The sequence below is a fragment of the Silurus aristotelis genome, assembly GCF_946808225.1.
Source record: "Silurus aristotelis genome assembly, chromosome: 14".
Lineage (NCBI taxonomy): Eukaryota > Metazoa > Chordata > Actinopteri > Siluriformes > Siluridae > Silurus > Silurus aristotelis.
Window position 1 is genome coordinate 8,660,590 of NC_139587.1, and position 17,983 is coordinate 8,678,572.

General features: G+C 41.5%; 1 protein-coding gene across 2 annotated transcripts in view; it reads right to left on the reverse strand.

Annotated features, from left to right (window-relative positions):
* The window catches only part of thoc2 (THO complex 2), an 88,436-nt gene extending 71,382 nt beyond the window's left edge, over positions 1–17,054 (reverse strand). For both annotated transcript variants that reach the window (XM_083560177.1, XM_083560176.1), the window contains exons 1-6: positions 16,898–17,054; positions 12,446–12,501; positions 9,712–9,803; positions 5,831–5,882; positions 3,791–3,861; positions 3,072–3,193 (exon numbers count right to left, since the gene is read on the reverse strand). In XM_083560177.1, the coding sequence (XP_083416303.1) occupies positions 3,072–3,193; positions 3,791–3,861; positions 5,831–5,882; positions 9,712–9,803; positions 12,446–12,501; positions 16,898–16,962 (458 nt within the window). In that variant the 5' untranslated portion in view covers positions 16,963–17,054. The remainder of the gene's footprint in view (positions 1–3,071; positions 3,194–3,790; positions 3,862–5,830; positions 5,883–9,711; positions 9,804–12,445; positions 12,502–16,897) is intronic.
* Between the last annotated feature and the right edge of the window lie 929 nt (positions 17,055–17,983).

Below are 17,983 nucleotides of genomic sequence, written 5' to 3' on the forward strand. Positions count from 1 at the left end.
CGGTCAGAAGCAAACCCCCCTACAAGCGCACGACTCGCAAACGGAGCTGAGCCGCAGATGATGTGGAAAATGTATTTCTCCGCTGATTTCGGTGCGTTTAACAGTTAGCGAGTGTGCTCGCGCGTGGGATAGGAAGGTAAATGACAAGCGCGACCCCATTCACAGAGGTAAGCGAGTGCGCAAAGCGCTCCCAAAAAGAATTTTGATAAGAACTCTAAGAGACAGACCGACACAAAGGCGTGAAATTAATCATTGTCAGCGAACGCCCTGTGGAGTGCGTCGCGTATAAAAGAAAATGAGGTGGCGGGCAAATTACAGAGTTGCGGCGCTTTCTTGACATTCACGCACAAGGCGGTGCTTCGGGAAAAGGAAACAAAACACAATGCGACGGTGGAAGACAATTCAATAAATGAGGGTGGGGGGAGGGGTGTTAAGGGGCCTTGCAGTCGTCGAAACGAAGTGGCAGGACGAGAGATTACAAGAAATGTTTCTATTTTATAACACTTTCCGTGTCTGACGGCTCGGTGTGAAGCTGGAAGTGGAACAAATAACGACTGGCTCTAGTAGAAATGCAGGAAACTATCAGACTCTTAGCATCAGCAGACATGATTCTAAGAATCCAGCATAGCGGCGTTCCGTGAGCAAATTTCTTTTCCATCTACTGCACTGCATTGCCAATAAATACAGCTCTAATATGCGCTCCCAGTCGCAGCTTTTAATCAGTGAGGCAAGCTAAAAAAAAAATATATCTACTGATCCAGACACGACTAAAGCACAACTTTCGTGAATAAACAAACGAGTGAATTTTTACTTAATGGCTGCTCATATATCCAAACATAGCAAAGTGTTCCCAATACAGATGTGGCCATTAAGAACGGCAGTTTCTTCCCGCGACTTGCCGCATTTCGTGCCGCGGAGTGCCGCCGAATCCTGTAGGCACTTTCTTCAGTGTTGTGATTAGGAGAATCTCCACCAGATGGCGCATGACCGTTACTAACGTCTTTAAAAGTTGACAGTTGTGTCATTCCACCACAAATATTTAGCGAGTTACATTCGGCTAAGCTCAAATTGAAGCTGTAGTTCAGCAAAGCCACCGGTGAGGTCGATTTTAGAGGTGCAGGAATCCTGGTGACAGCAAATCAGCAGTCGTGAGTCACTTGTCCAGCGAGCAATTACTGGTGTCGATCCCTCAAATATAAATGCAAATGGTATTGAAACACAGCCAGCTGAACAGTCTGAGTAGCTGAAGCAGGTCCTAGACTGTCAATTATAAAACCCTCACTGAAAGACACTCAGATCATTTCCTTTGGCCGTTTGGATCTCAAATAAAAGGTCTACACAGGATCTTAACGCATGTCGCACTTTAGTATGTTAAACTGGAAGCATATACAATCTCCGTGTCTCCAATCATTCCTTTCGTTTAATGCCTGTCGTCTCCATGTGCCAATTTTCAACCAATTTAAAGGTCACACGTTCTAATTTTAGCCTGATTGTTCTCTTGATGCTGGTAGAAATTCAATCTGCTAATTACAGCAAGGTACCGAAGATGTTTTTATAACTTACATCTGATTGAAACTGCTTCCAAAACAGACCTACAAGGATTTTTTTTTTAGGAATCTGACCATAACATTCACGTGTGCTTTTTTGAACATCCCATTCTACACCTAGTCCCCATTTGCTGATATAATGACCTCCAGTCTTCTGGGAAGATGTTCCACTAGATTTTGGCGTGGGCTTGTGGAGAATTTTCTCATTCAGTCACAAAGGTGTTAGTAAGGTGAGGTGAGGAAATCTGGGGTGCGCTCAGCTTTATAAAGTCTGTACTTTACAGCAGAACACTCAATGCAACCCATATCTTCATGGAGCTCACATGGGTCTCCTGGTTCAAGTAAAAGAAACATTCAATGCCACCACATCCAAACAATTGTGTGCCTCCAGTCTTGTGGTAAAAGTTTGGGGGTTCAGGTGTCCCAATACTTTTGTTCGTATAGTGTGCTATCTGTCGGTTAACGTTTAAGAACAAAAGGATCGAATATTTGAAAATTGGTTGTCGCTCCCAGAATTTCTAATCTTCTCATCATGTAGCATCTCGGGTTTTTAGAAATCCAATCCTGCCCCGTCCCATCAGCAAGAATCTGGCATATCGCAAGGAACAAGATCAGAGGGAAAAAAACTGGACACAGAAGATTAAGAAAACTCGTCCGAATTTGCCAGTAACAGCATGAGTTCATGGACCAAACCTTACTTGTGATAACATTTAGGACTGGTATTGGTGAAGGACAAAGAAACGTTGTGAGGGTCCAATTTCACGCATTTGCTCAACAACTGGCAGAAAAGCCAACAGGATTAAAGAGGAAGTGGTGGACACTTGGTTTTGTGTATAAAGTAAACACTGACCAGCTGAGCAAGAAGACTCACAATTATAGCCAAAAGTTTGTGCTCCCTTCACCACCACATCTATATGAGAGTTTTCCTGAAAAAAAAATCTTTAAAATGTCCGTTGGTAATAGTATCACAATTTCCTTTCACTGAAACTGAACAGCCTCAACATTAACAAAAAAAACAACCTATGTGAAGACGCAGTGTGATTGGAGAGGTTTGTGTTTGTTCAATAACATGTTTCATTAAAGCAATTTTTGTGTATCAAGTCTTATTGATGAACTGTTCGATTTGATGAGATGAAGGGGGAAGAGAAAAACCTGTATCGGTCGACCTCTACCCCTTAACCCCCCTCTGCTCTAAAAGTGCCCCAAGCCAGGATATCTGAAGAAAAGAATTTTAGAGTTGAACGTATGTGTGAAAATAAAGAGCTGTTTGTTTGGCTCAGGACCACAGGACTCAAGTCCAGCACGGTTACTGCATCCATCAGCAGGTTTCCTTCTCGTAGTGTATAGTGTGGCTCGGTTAAACAGCCACTGCCCCTAACGCACGTGTTATTACGTGCACGTTCACGAACGGAAAAAAATTATTGGGTTTTAAAGCACCACACACACACACACACACAGGATGTGGCAGGGAAAACAGCTTGATAATGAGTACAGCGAGAGTTGCATTACGGGTAAATTACTCACAACAGCTTGGTCTTGATTTTGACAATCTTCTGGTTGAACTGCTGTGCCTGCTTGATCAAGCCGAGGGACTCGAGCGTGTCGGGGTCGAGCCTCTCCTTCAGCATGGCGTCAGAAACGCAACACTAAGGGGAGGGGAAAGGCAAAACAAAATCTTTCATTTCACCGCTTCAACAGATTAAGCTGTCGCATTTAACACAGAAATGTGTAGAAAATATAATCGAAACCACACAACGGTGCTTTCAGGAAACGCGATTTGAAGATTGACGGATTTACGACTCGTTCGCCTTTTATTGGAAATCACTTTCTGGTCCAGATTATTGTTTTGTTGTTTTATAGCTGCTTTCAATGTCGGATCTTCTTTCGCACAATCATGTCACGTGTAATTAAGATGCAACCGTGTTGGCGTTGTTGGGGGAAAAAACAGACAAGAGGTACTTTTAACTGGACAGAATGTAGGTCAAACTATATCCCAAACATAGCTAATCCTAAAGTACGCACCGCAGGGAAAATGATTTATCGCAAGGGGGCAGCTGCAAGCTTCTGGGTGTTTTGCAGCACTTGGTGAAAGAAAAAAAAAAAAAAAAGGGGGTGGATTTTGGTGGTCTGGATAGGGCAACACTGCCACACAGTGGCGATCACTGGCATAGGAACATGGAGTCGGTGTTGCACTGCAGTCATGAAGGAGGCAGGGGAAAGGGGAAGGTGGAAACAGAGCTTACCAAACATGCTCCCACCAGCTGGGTGAAATGATCTCGCTTGTGTTTCTCCTCCAAACATCCGGTCTCGATATCTGCACATAGGAGAAGAGGCGTTTTGAAGGCATTAACAGCACTATCTAAAAAAAATATATAAATCAAAAATAAATCAATCAATGTAGGTTAATAGTTAACAGTATTAGAGACCAAGTACTATTTGCTGCAGAACTAAAAGTCCAGTGGAAGGAGTCGGATCTCACTCAGCTCCTCTTAATCAAAAGTGGAGACTAGTGTTCTGTCTTGTCTCCTGTGTTAGCTGGGGTAGGGTTAAGGGGAGGTGTTCGATCACGGGGACTATGGCACTGTGATTAATCACTTGAGTTATTTCCACTGTGGACACTGAAATTGTATTAACTAATAAAACAAAGTGGCACATTTTCATATTTGGGATAAAGACAGTTCTAAGAAACTGGACTATATCAAATGGTAGTGCATGAAATGGGTGCAGGGGGGCGCTATAGCGACTATAAACAGGTCCGGCTTTATACCATCACACTGTTAAAAAGGAGCTTGGGGGGGACTGCTTACTTCGTGTGCTTGAACTTCAAACACGCTTTGGATCCAATAAACAGCCCGAAATATTCCTCTGAACATTTATTCTTGTAGCTTTTTAATCATTTACATTTATGGCATTTGGCGTAATCCCCTTATCCAGAGCTTCTTGCATTTATCGCATTCCTACAACTGAGTGGCTACGGGCCTCGCTCTGGGGCTCAGGAGTGGCAGCTTGGTGTGGATGGGACTTAAACTCGATGAACTTGCGATTTCACATTCAGTCATGTTATCATGACCTCCACTTTTCCAGTAAGATGTTCCACTAGATTCTGGGGTGTGCTTGTGGAGATTTTGTGCTTGTTCGGCCACAAAGGTGTTAGTAAAGTCAGGTAGTGATGTAGGTGAGGTGAGGAGGTCTGGGGTGCCGTCGGTGTTCCAAAGCCAAAGGCGTTCAATGTGGTTGAGGTCAGAGCTCCAGAGCAGGCCACTCAAGAGCTTCCACTTGGACCCATGAAAATGATATGTTCATGGAGCTGGATTTCTGCACAGGAGCATTTCATGGTGGGACAGGTTTGGGTCTCCTAGTCCAAGTGCATTGAAAAACTGAATGCGACTGTCCAGGATCCAAAGACACCCTGTACTGTATACTGCCTTCTATGGTTAGTCATTTTAGTTGTGTTGGATTAGTCCATTTCTATTAGTCGATCTTTCAGTCCATTTACATTTCAGGTTAATACAGAAAAAAGTTTGGAATTTATTTTGTAGCAGATTTTTAATGATGGTAATGATTTTTTTTTCATAAAGTTAAATAAAAATTTCGAATGGCTCAAAATATGTTCAAGGTCAAAGACCTTCTATACAATCGTGTGCCTTCGACACTGTGATAGCAGTTATGGAGAACTCAGGCTACATATGGCTGGTAAAGTACCTTGGTACTTTGGTCCACACAGCGCAGATGCTACATAGAAGTCCTGTGATGACCTGGACAAAAGCCGTAACCACAGAAACCGCTGGCCTGAAGCTGCTGAATAATTGTGATACCGATTTTAACTCCATATGGGGAGACCCGCAACCGCAGGAGGTAGCGCCAATTTTAAATTCCAACTCAGCTTTGAAGATCCCACAGCTCTGATACAGGTTAGTGATGTCGTTCACAAATATGGCATCGGAGCGCTTTTACTGCACTCTGCCATCCACTGGGCGAACAGGCAGCAAAATATCAACATCAGCTGCGATTATAATCATCAAAACTGCGATTAAAGTGGGATTCAAATCTAGGGTTAAAAAAAAACCTTTTTTTTTTTTTTAAAAAAAACCTCTGAAACACAATGAACGAGACGCTACTCCGTTAAAACGACAACAAACAAGCAGTTAATCTAAACTTGTCTACCATTCATTAACATACTGATTGATACATTTCACAAATCTTTTTAATGAACAGATATTCATAATATTGTATAATAATTTGTATGAGTATAGAAGGAAATTGAGGAAAAAAACCAGACTCACCTAATACGCAGAAGACATCAGCTAAAACCGAAGGCATGTCCTCCCTCAACTCCTGAAACAGAGACAAAAATCAGTATTAGCCTATTGATTCAATTTCGGTGCTCGCGATCGTCGTAAGTCATCGTACGGTGTTGGCTCTTCTTTTTGATCTCCTGCTCCTAAGCTCCGGCTCTGACATCAGCCACAACCTCAGCAGAGGTTTCAGATGAATGAATCGTGTCGTGGTGAAACGTTCAATTCGGTTCAGTTTTATCTGCATAGCGCTTTTTCCCCCCAAAGCACATACATCCTTTTTTTCCCCCGCTTATCCCAGCTTGCTTAAAAGATACGGCACCCCCTGGAGCAAAGAGGGTTAAGGGCCTTGCTCAAAGGCCCAAGAGTGGCAGCCTGGCGATACCTGGGCTTGAACCCCCAACCTTCCCATCAGTAAGCCAGAGCCTTAACCACTGAGCTTTAACTCCCCTTAATACGTTAGCGCCTATAAGTTTATCCCTAATAAGAAAGACAGTGGTGAGAGTGGCAAAGCAAAAAAAAACCACCCTGCAATAGTATGAGGAAGAAACCTTGAGGAACCAGACAATTCCGCTTTGTAAATTACCTCAGGTAATTCTATAACCCGGGTGTTCGAGGGGTACTGCTGTCTACTGAATTTAACAGGGGGGAAAAAAGACAAACTAAATATGTAAACGTGCCTCGTGTTCACAGCGATACTCCGTTGGCGCAATGAATAATATTCTCTGCTGTTAAATGTGACACAAACACCAGGCAGGTCACAGCCATGATTTGATGGCTTCTGATGTGCATTTGGGGTAAAAAAAAAAAAAAAAAAAAAAAAAACTCGCTCATTTGTAATCAAAGTAGAATTCGGGCTTGGCGCCGACCGACACGCACATGAAGCTAATCCGCGAGAAAAGGTGCAGAAGTGCACCGACAGGAAGCGGATCGGAGCGAATAATCCATCAGGAACACGTTTCGGCTTTGCTTAGCGCGCCAGTTTCATCATCTCTGATAAACTGTCACGCCGGCCGCAAAAGCAATCTGTGACGCGCTCCGTTTCCCAGCGCCGCGCACGAAAGGGGCGCCCGCGACAATCGCACACTCCGGATCTGATCTGCGGGTTTAAACGAGTGTGTGACACCTCGGCGACAAGTCATTTCGCATCTTTCGGCGGTGCGCGAGGAACGCGGGAAACTAATTTACTTCTGCGAGGTGATTTCGCTGGGTGAGGGATGTCCCTCGCTCGCTCAAGTCCGCTTCCGCGGCGCTGGGAAACGGAGCGCGTTGCTGACCGGATGTGGGCATCGTTGGCGGGTTTATTTCTAAAGTGAAGCTGAAGTCTTTATTCTGATTGGTCACACAGTCGGGTTGATTAGGGACGAGTGATAGGAAAAAGAAATATATAAAATTGTGATACTTGAGGACATTTCTATGATACTCAATGTGTATCATAATTAGGGCTAAAGCTATCGATTATTGTAGTACACGAGTTCTATTTATTGATGAGTCCATCGAGTATTCGGATAAGAAGTGCTTTTGCTTTATTAAAGAGAAATACTAAATAAGAGATCAAATAAGACGTGTCTCTTAAAATAAACAAGTAATTTGTTTCCTGTTTTCTGGAAAAATGTAAATTTTTATTGCTGAAATTCGGTGAAAACTAAACCCATTTAGTGCATTTAAATGCCATATTACATCAAAATACAAAGACTTTTTCTATGGTCTTTTTGAACTTGTTTTCTTTACGCTTTAGTTTAAAATTATCCCAAACTTTGGAAACGTTCTGCCGTTTTCTTCGGCCCAAATCTTCCCCTCGCCGTTTTCTCCCCGTCCCTTTATTTTTCATTCTGCAGCATCTTCCAGTTTAGCGGGTGGCGTGGCAGTAATAATGGTCCGTGGGGAAACCCGGTGCCCCGTGTGTAGTTAAATGGACTAAATGAAGCATGAATTTTTGTAATCGAATTACTTGAGGAATCACTTCAGCCCTAATCACAATATATACAGTCAATGAGCTCAAGTCTGTCCACAAAACTGTAAAATTAGTATTTTAAGGTTTTAAAGATTAATAAGAATTTTTTTATACATAATGAACGCATAAGCGGGGGCATTTCTAACCCCTTTGGGACCCATTATGACCCACGAGTATCATTGGCAGAGTCGGTTTTGAATTCCGAGCTTACGGCCAGTGAGGAAACATTTTCCTCAAAAGTATCGGGGTATTGCTGTCTATCACAGCATTCGTTCCAGAGTATTTAATTTCTAATATTTAATTGTAACGTTAAAAAAAATTTTTTTTAAGCGCATCACAATTAATTATCATGGTTTAGATGAAATATCGATATACCGCCCAAGCCCTAGTGTTCCCAGTGTAACAGCAGCTCTGACAGTAGTTCCAGTTGTTCTTGTTATGAGGCGAAGACTGTGCATTTGGTGTTATGTTCAAACTTTGTAAAAACACAGCAATGTGTTGCTTTATTTGCTTTAAAAAAGAGGCAGATGTTTTGACAGGACCTGTAACTGAAGTACTAACTTATTTCTTCGTTTTGGATACAAAAAAAAAATAAAACTCAATAATTAAAAAACTTCAATCATTAGAAAATGGGATTGAAACACTTTAGAATGGTTCATCAGAAACATCACTGTGATGTTGGTGTGGATTTCTGTTTAGAACAGCTCACCCTGGCCTGGTTAATATCTCACTTGTCAGACAGAATTGTGTTTATCCACACCACAGAAATGATGGTCAGGCGTTCTAAGATCTGACTAATCATCTGTTTCTCTACCAATCGACCAAATGCAGGTTTGGGATATGGTCAGAATACAGGAACTGCTGGCATGTGGGAGGGGCAAAAGAAAAACCAAACAAACAAATTAATAAATAAAGGGTCTTAAAAGGCAGACTTCAGCCAACTTCAAATTACAAAGCCATATTAACATCACAGGGACAAAAGTATTGGGACACCTAACCTTTAAGCCATGTGTGGTTATCTCCAAACTTTAACGTATGGGATGTCTAGATGCTGCGGCATTAAAGGAGACCCAAACCTGTTTCAGCATGACAACGGTCTGCATGGGTTGGAGTAAAAGATTTTAAACTGTACTGCTACAGAGCTCTGATCTCATTTATACTGAACATCTACGGGATGAAAAGGACATCTACATCAGTGCCTGACTTTACTAACACCCCTTGTGGCCAAAAGAGCACAAATCTTCCACTATATGTGGAATGTTCAAAAGGTACATTTAATTCATAGGGTCAGGTGTTCACATACTTTTGCCCTTAAACTGTGTGTGTGTGTGTGTGTGTGTGTGTGTGTGTGTGTGTGTGTGTGTGTGTGTGTGTGTGTGTGTGTGTGTGTGTGTGTGTGAATGTAGTTCTCTAGTGAGCAAGTAAGATTTGTTTTTGTCTTGTTTCCATACAAAGAGCTTTTTCATGTTCATATTTAAAAAAAAAAAAAGTGGGTGGTTTGGGGATAGGGTGTGTTTTATCTGGGATCTGTAGTGTCCACAATCCTGGAGGAACCAAGCTCATGACATTCTGTGTGACCCTACCAACCAGAAACATTCCCAATTTCCTTTTTAACAAAAAGAAAGGCCCAAAAGTCCCATAATAAGAGACTGAAAAAGCACAGTGCATCCAGATAACCAGTCCCACCCTGCTAGTTCTCGCTAACTTCATACAATATTCCTTGCTTAGAAACGAAATAAATATATAGTTAAGCGGATAAATGAATATTATAAAAATCCCCGCGTTTGGCTTGCACTCTCCCGCGTGGCGCAGAATGTGAGGAGATTCCCGCGCTAGGTGTGCGAAGCCCGAGCAGATGGTCTTAACTTTAATAACGCGGGCTTCGGGTTTGCACTAACGAGGTGTTGAAACTTACCATAACATCAGCCAGAAGGCTGGCGGCCACGTCAACCTTGAGCGCGCCGTGGACCACGTGCCAGCAGAGCTCGTACAGCGCCATCTGGAGGTCTACAGAGGGAACACAGTGGACAAAAACAAACTCAAGAACCGACAACAAGAAAGCTGGGTCAAATGTGCTTTGGAAACGAAACTATTTTGCTATGAATCTAGGTTACGTGTCCTTCAAACCCCAGGGGCAAGCGGCACCATGACGTTCCAGACAATCCAGTAGTGCGGCACAGATCGAGACTAAATAAATCTAAAAAAGAATGTTAGACAGTAGGAAAAAAAAAAAACAACAAAAAGGTGGAGATGGAAAATCTCAGCAGAAAATATTCTTGTGATTAATCCCATCATTAGACTGGTTCTATAATGATGATTAATAAGAAATGTGTCAGATGTGATTAAAAAAAACTGTCAAAATTTATCGTTTTTACAATCGTACAGTTTTGTCTAATTATTAGAGAGCAAAAAGAAACCATTATTAGCATCTAGACTCCATCAACAACAGACTTCTCAGAGGAATATTTGTATTAAGCTCGGTCTCTACACGCGGTTCAGCCCAATCCCAAATGACTCCCTGTTTACCACTTCTACACTCTGCCAAGGGAATAAAAGCGAGTGCTGGTTTAAATAAGTGTCTTGTGAGAAATTGAAGAATTTAACAACAGGGTTAGAAACGCCACACACACACATACACCTGCTTAAGTGGACCTTAAATGAACTTAAATAGATCAAGTCTCTTGCCCCCCCCCAAAAAAAGTAAATATTTCATTATAGAAACATTAAAACCATTCAAAATTCAATTCAAATATTCTGGAGTCTCTGTATAGTGGCTGCATGATCAGTTGAGTAGTAATAGCGGTGTCGGCTTTGATGCCATGCCACCATCTGAGACGACCATCTTAATGGCAAACCTGAGAGTACAAGAAATGCATAAATACAAGAAAACTAATAAAAAGAATGAAATTCTGAAAATGTACATTTCATACAATGGTTTAAACATCGTAACCTATTGTTTTTAGCATCGAAGCGGCAGTGCGAAATCAGGGAGCGTCTCTGACTTTATTCAGACAGCCGGCTAGACGGTGGTATCGCCCGGCCATTTGGACAAGGGAGAAATTTGACACGTGATCAGTTGAGCGGTAAATGTAAATGTTTCCTGGGGTCTGGGACAAGGCCTACCCTCTGGGCTAATAGCTTTTTAGCGGTAACTGTATGACCCGCCCTTCTTTCTCACTTTCGCTTTTGCTGTATCAGGTTATTCCCATTTCCAACTAGCGCACTCCACTTAGAAAAGAAAGGAGTATAAAAAAGGCTCTTGTCAGTGGAACGTTTTACTGCATTGAGGCACTTATATAATCATTGAAATAGATCCTTCCTTCATGCTAGGAGAGATTCCAGGGCTCCTCATCGACTGCGATTGTGGGAAACGTGTGCTCTCGTTTAGGTCTTCACTGATCTCCATATTTAGCTATCGTGCCGAGTTACTGACAGGTTTTCGCTTAGGATACGGTGTTTGACGTTTCTTATACGTCAAGCGAGTGCTTCGTGTTCCAGAAAAGAAACGCATCATATGAAATCAAATCCAGAGAAGCCGCCATATCGGGAATCATATATTTTGTGGAAAATTTTCACGCGTACGCAACAAAACTTCGAATGCAAAAGAACATAAATGACAACGCATCCTAAAGCATCCTCAGCTGGTTCTGTTCTGTAGGTCTGGTCCACTAGCATCAATCCATGTGAAAGCTATTTAAATAACCTGTTGGTGGAGGTGCAAGCACGAGTCTATGAACCAAAAGAAAAATCCGTCTCATGTGTAAGAAATTACGGTCTGCCTCAACCCAGATTCCACCGCACGTTATATCAAAATGAGCTCATCCACAAACGGCTTCAATTTCACAAAAGTAGTTATGAAGTTTGATGGCATTTCAGTTGTATAAATCTTAATCATAGTCTTCATTTAATCAGTCTGGGAAAGGCAGCAAGCCATCAAGGACCATCGCCAACCAAAAGGTGTCCGAGACCATGATTATCATTTAAACCAGTGGTCCAGATTAATGTCGGACAATATTTTCACAGACCAGCCTTTAAGGTGTGGCGGATAAATACAACAAAATAAAAATGATACGACCGCCATTAAAACTGGTATTTTCTAAATATAATAATAAACGTGAATCTACTGTGTTGTTTTTTTGTTAATTTTGCTCGCTTGGGGGTTTGAATTTAGCGGTAATGTATTATGTGTTACTGGCCGGAGAAGCCCCTATAGGAAGGTAGCGGATGTTGGTAAGACATGTGACCGAGGAACCAAGAGTGAGTCATAGACAGATGTGGTGGAGAGAATCCGGTCATTTTCCAAAATAAAATCGTTCAGAATCAGATAATAAATAAAACGGAAATAATGTAAGTTATGTATTCTTTATCCGGGCAGAGTTTGCTCAGAATTCTTTCTGACTCCGATGAACCCAAGGTGCTTCATGTATTGTCACTGTTATGCTGTTAGAATCTTTTCATTACGATCATCTACGACATATCCATAGATATTAAAAATGCTTCTTAGGGCATCCACAAGAAGTTGTAAAAGAACGTGCCAGAACGCGTTCGGTTACATGAGCGTGTGCAGAGCTGCATTCTCGAACAATCGGGCGACGGGGCGTCAACCCCGAAAAACAATCCTTTATACCCCAGAAGACATTTCGACTCACCTTTAAGGAGCAATTCGTCATCAGATTTGCCCACCAGGTCCCGGCACAGCTGCAGGCTATGAGAGAAAGAAAAAAAATGAAGAAATGTTGGTACGTCGATGCAGGTTCTGCTTTATATACACACACAGGACTAGACGCAGTGGGTGTACAGGACAAGCACTTCTCGTGGAGTTTTTTTATTCCTGGCTGCACAGCGAATTAGTGGCTAGAAATATGTTGAAATGCAACGATACTGGAAACATAGCAGGTGCAACATGAACCACTGCAAGTCATATACTGTTCATTTACTTGTGTCTGCATTAATGTGCTGAACCAGATCACTATTACACAACATAAGCTGCTACGCAAAGCTCTGACCCACTGGGGCCTGGACTCCACAAAACCTGTAAAAGGTGTGCTGTGGTATCCAACACCTAGGCACAAACAGCAGTCCTGCAAGTCTCCATGGACTTAAACATCCAGAACGTCCCAAAGATGCTCGACAAGACTAAGATTCCGGAGGCAACACCTTGAACTCTTTGTCATGTACCTCAATTCATTCCTGAACAGTTGTGTGTGTCAGGGCATATTATCCTGCTGAAAGCTTGTTCTTGGTCTGCAACAATGTGTAGGTGGGTGGCAGGTGTCGAAGTGACATCCACATGAATGCCAGCGCCCAAGGTCCCGCAGCAAAACAATGCCGAAATCATCACACTGCCTCAACCGGTTCACCTTCTTCCCATAGTGCACTCTGGAGCCTCCTTTTCCCAAAGTAAACGATGCATACAAGCGCAGCTTGTGGACAGCACACACACCCTGAAATTGTCAGACCAGCCCACCTTTTTCCAATAGTCTTTTGTGGATGCTTTCTGCAATGGACAAGAGTTAGCGTGGGTACTCTGACCACTTAGCAACTACTCTATACACAGCATTGTGATGCACTGTGTGTTCTGGCACCTTTTTATCACAGCCAGCAATAACTTGTGCAGCAATTTGTTCCACAGTAGCTCAACGGAGACAACAGCCATCTCTCCCACTTGCCTTGTGCACCCAGTCAGAGTTTTACCAGTCCTACACTGGACCACTTCAAATGGTGCAGACCACTGCATACAGAGAAAACACCCCACAAGTCCTGCCCTCTTTACCCAAGCGTCCAGCCACCGCAATTTAGCCCTTGTCAAAATCGCACGGGTCCTGGCTTTCTCTTGCTTCCAACACATCAACTTCAGGAACTGACTGTTGATTAATGTATGTCATTCCTTTTCACAGTCAGTTTGAATTCTGGGAGATGGGCTTAAGCGATGCTTTTCCTCACACTTATTCTCTCTTTCTGCTGATAACATAATGCTAAATCCTGGCATTTTAGGGAAATGTCATGTTTAAAAATGGGTTCTTATGCTCTTTCCTGACTGGACTAAGAATTTTATCATAAAGCAAAAAAAAAGACCCATTCGCTCTTGTCATCTCACCAAAACCAAGTTATGGGGGGGGGGGGGGGGGGCTATGAAAGCTACTAAACTCTAAGCACTGGTACAAACCTACATGTATGTCATGGTCATGTGACCTACTAATGCTCAAGTACAACATGCACTGCAGGCTGGATTCAAATGTAGTGTGTGTAGTGTTAAGTCACACTACATAGACTTCCATTCAAAGCTTGTGAACAGTGGACACCAGAACCCCAAGTTCAGTGAGACAAAGATCAAAACAAATGACTGAAGAAAGATCAATAAATCATGGAATGGCCTCTTCAGATTCTATACTCATTCTTTACAATACTGTTTGAAAAATAATATTTATAAAAAAGCTGCCTATGTTGCTACATATACAAACAGATTTTAAAAGTTTACATTGCCATCTGAAAGTCTTCTAGGCCTTCTAGGTAAAAGTCTAGTGTAACAGCTTTATTTTATGTAGCATGAGAACGTGTATATCCTGAATTATTACAGAGGCTCTTACATTTAATCAAATAAATATAATCCTTAGGTTAGTGGACAAGGATGTGCAAGAAGTAAAGTGAATTTACTCCATAGATTTTCTCTTTAGTATAAATATTTAAAACCCCTTAATAATCTCCCTGCTCATGAATAATAGCTTTACACAGTTTTGGAACCTGGAATGTTCATTTCTCCAAACATTCAGCTGAAACACTTTGCAGGTACTCGTGTAAAACTTCACTAGTTGCAAGATTACTTTCTGACCTTGCTATCCCCTTCATCCCAGAGCAGTTCAACAAGATTCAGGTGTGGTGTCTGGGCAGGCCATTCCATTATAGAGAACACCAGGCAAACTTTTAGCTTTTAAAATATCTTCCTATCTTGAAGTATGGACTGGTAGCCATGTTGTTTACATTTTTCCTTTCAGTGAACCTACATGTGTATCATGAGTTCTCCATAAATTACAGAACCTTCAGTCACATCTTAATTTACGTGTTTCATCGAAAACCTTCCTCTCAAGGGACGAAAAAAAAGAACACCACTGATTTGTTGCATAAAAACAGATGGAACATGAAACAATAAGAATACGTGCTTCCAAGTGTTTGTCAGGCACATTATATAAATAACACACACACACACACGCACACACACAGGTTTAACAGGCTCATGTATATGCACTAGTATGCTAGTCCTGTCTCATTCCCCTGACTAAACATGAAACTTAGACAATGCCAATCACACCAACCTGACTTGTTTCAGTCCACCATGATAGACTTCCCACATCCATGTGAACCCTGATAAACCTGTTTGTGTGTGTGTGTGTGTGTGTGTGTGTGTATTAAAAAATGGAGCAGACTCTTCATACTGCCTAAACTGTGTAACCCCAACAGCAGTAGCGCTGACCTTCTTCTCCTAAATAAGTAATGTCTTGCATTGCATATTTATTGCATTATATTTATTTTCATATTATTATTATTATTGAGCATCTGGTTCAACAAAATAAACTGTTCAACTCGGAAAAGCTATTCGGTTATTTGGATGCTAAACAGCCGGCTTTGTAAAAGTGAATGTAAATGGAATAATAATGGTAAGAGGAGAGAGGATACGGTATAACTAGTTGGTGTGTGTGTAATATATATATATAAAGGCTGTCAAAATTAACACAAATCCGTTTTAACCGCACTTATTTTATTAGTTTAAAGCAGCGTGCATTTGTTTCGCCGTTTTAAAAATAAAAATAAACAAATATGAGGCGAAATTAAAACCTTCAATGCAACACATTTATTCACATCCTTTCTTTACTCAGATAGAAAAAAATTATTTTGAATCACTAAACGTTTGTTTTACTGATGCACCAAGTCTCTAAATCAAGCACCAAAATCCGCCATGATGCGCACATCCAGCAATTAAAACCGTCCGTGTGGAAACATAGCAAAAGATCCGTTTGGTGTCGATGAATCACGCAATTTAAAACACCACAATTACTTGAAAACGTTGACAAGATTATTTTTGTCTCCATGCTCTATGTTGAGTGTGATTTTACTAATAATAAACATATGTGCATAAAGCATTGATATTTGTCCATGTTGATAAGAGTATTAAAAGCGTGAAAAGTATAGAACAGATAAATAAATGTGCGATTAAGTTGCGGTTAATCACGAGTTAACTCATGACATTAATGCGATTAAACATTTTAATCGATTGACAGCCCTAATATAAATATACACTTTTTCAGGGTATTTGCAGGTAGTAGAAGCAACCGGACTTTGTGTATATGTGTGCGCGCGCTTACTAGCCCCTCTATAACCTCATTAACACCGCATATAAACACAGTACATACAATATACCAACAAATATATACACATCGTATATAACCGTATTATTGTTTTTGTTTAAAGTTTTATAATAGCATTTCGTGGTTCACCCTGAAACAATGTGAAAGAGCGGGTCTTAGCAGCGTGAGGCACGACATGGCCATGAACGCAATGCTTCTGGGATTCAAACTGCTGTAAAATCTGTTTAAATAAAATATATATATATATATATATATATATATATCGTTTGTTATTCGCATAAAGATGGATTTATAGTAAGGTTTTATTCCAGTGTATGAAATAACTAAGAACTGGTCGTGAGCCTGGACCGAGCTTGTGATTATTAGGTGCTAGTTAGTGATGCTAGCTGGGGGGGGGGGGGTGTAGTCACAGGAACGGCGCTGTATATTGTTGATCTTCTCCGTTTTCAGGTGAAAGTAAAAGAACTGAAAGTAAAGAATGACAGTGTTCATGTTCAGTGATCAGGGGGATTTGCTCATATTTCAGCATCCGAGTCTGGAAACCTGTCTACCGTGCATCCAGGGAGCGCGTTGCATCCTGCTAGCGAGGCTAAATGCTTAGCGCGAGTGGATGCGGTGAACATGACAATGAAGGACCAGGATGTGTTAAAAATAAAAACCCTGCGCCGCCATCTTTCAACTGTTCAATCAGTCACATATCGGAGAGCGTTTCTATCTCGCTAAGAAAAAAAATCGACTCACAACTCATTCTTGCCGGATTTTTCCCAGTTTTTGATCCAATCAGTAGGGAGGATCAGCGCCGCCATCTTCCCCACTACACCACCACACTGTTCCCCGGATGTTCCGTACAACACTGCGGGTCAAGGGGCGTTACCTTTTCCGGCCTGTTTTCCTCACACGGGTCTTATCCCGCTTTACGATTGGCTCACGGTTCAAAGTCGCAAGAAGTACATTGTTTCTGATTGGTTGAAATGTATGAGTGACGGTTTAAAAAAAAGAACAGCCAATCAGGGTGGAGAATGTCAGGTCAAATGTTTTGTGTTACTTTGCACTTGTGAGATCTGATTTCTTAAAAGGGCAAAGCTTTTCTTTCAGGGCTTTTCTCCTAGTTTTGGTGAACACGTGTATACAGATGTAGTCCAACATCTGTCTAACATCTGCCTTCGCCTGAAAGAGGGGCCTGTGTGTAAACCAGAAACGATTCCCTTTTATGCTCAGGAATACTTGGTCAATAACGCTGATACTAAATCTGGACAAAAACAAAACACATCTATGACATCTATCACATGCAGGTTTAAACAAAAATAAACCCTCATCAATGATGCAACGGTTATTTTTAGGGAAGGAGTCTCCAGTGTCATGGCTTCGTAACAGTCCTCTAAGTCTTACCGACGTGGAGGATTTTATTTTACCTGCAAAAGAGAGAGGAATAAAGAGAGGACTATTTAACAGACTATTTAAGTCTGATAAAGTACATTTATCATCTGCTTTTCTACAGAGTACACGTACACCTGCTCATTCATGCAGTTATCTAAACAGCTTTTCCTGTGGCAACAATACAAGACATACAATCATTGAGATACAGGGCAAGAGCACGTCAAGTCATGTTCAGACAGCAGAATGAAGTAAAAATGTGATCTCTGTCACTCTTTAACTGTGGCATAGTTGTTGATTCCAGTTTTAGTATTACAGAAACGGCTGATTTCCTCTGATGATTTACTCAACAAACACAGAGTGAACAGTGTGATAAAAAAAAAAAAAAGTATCTTGTGAGTGAAGGGTGTGCACTATTTCATGTATAAGATAAAAGAAACATCATGCTTTCTC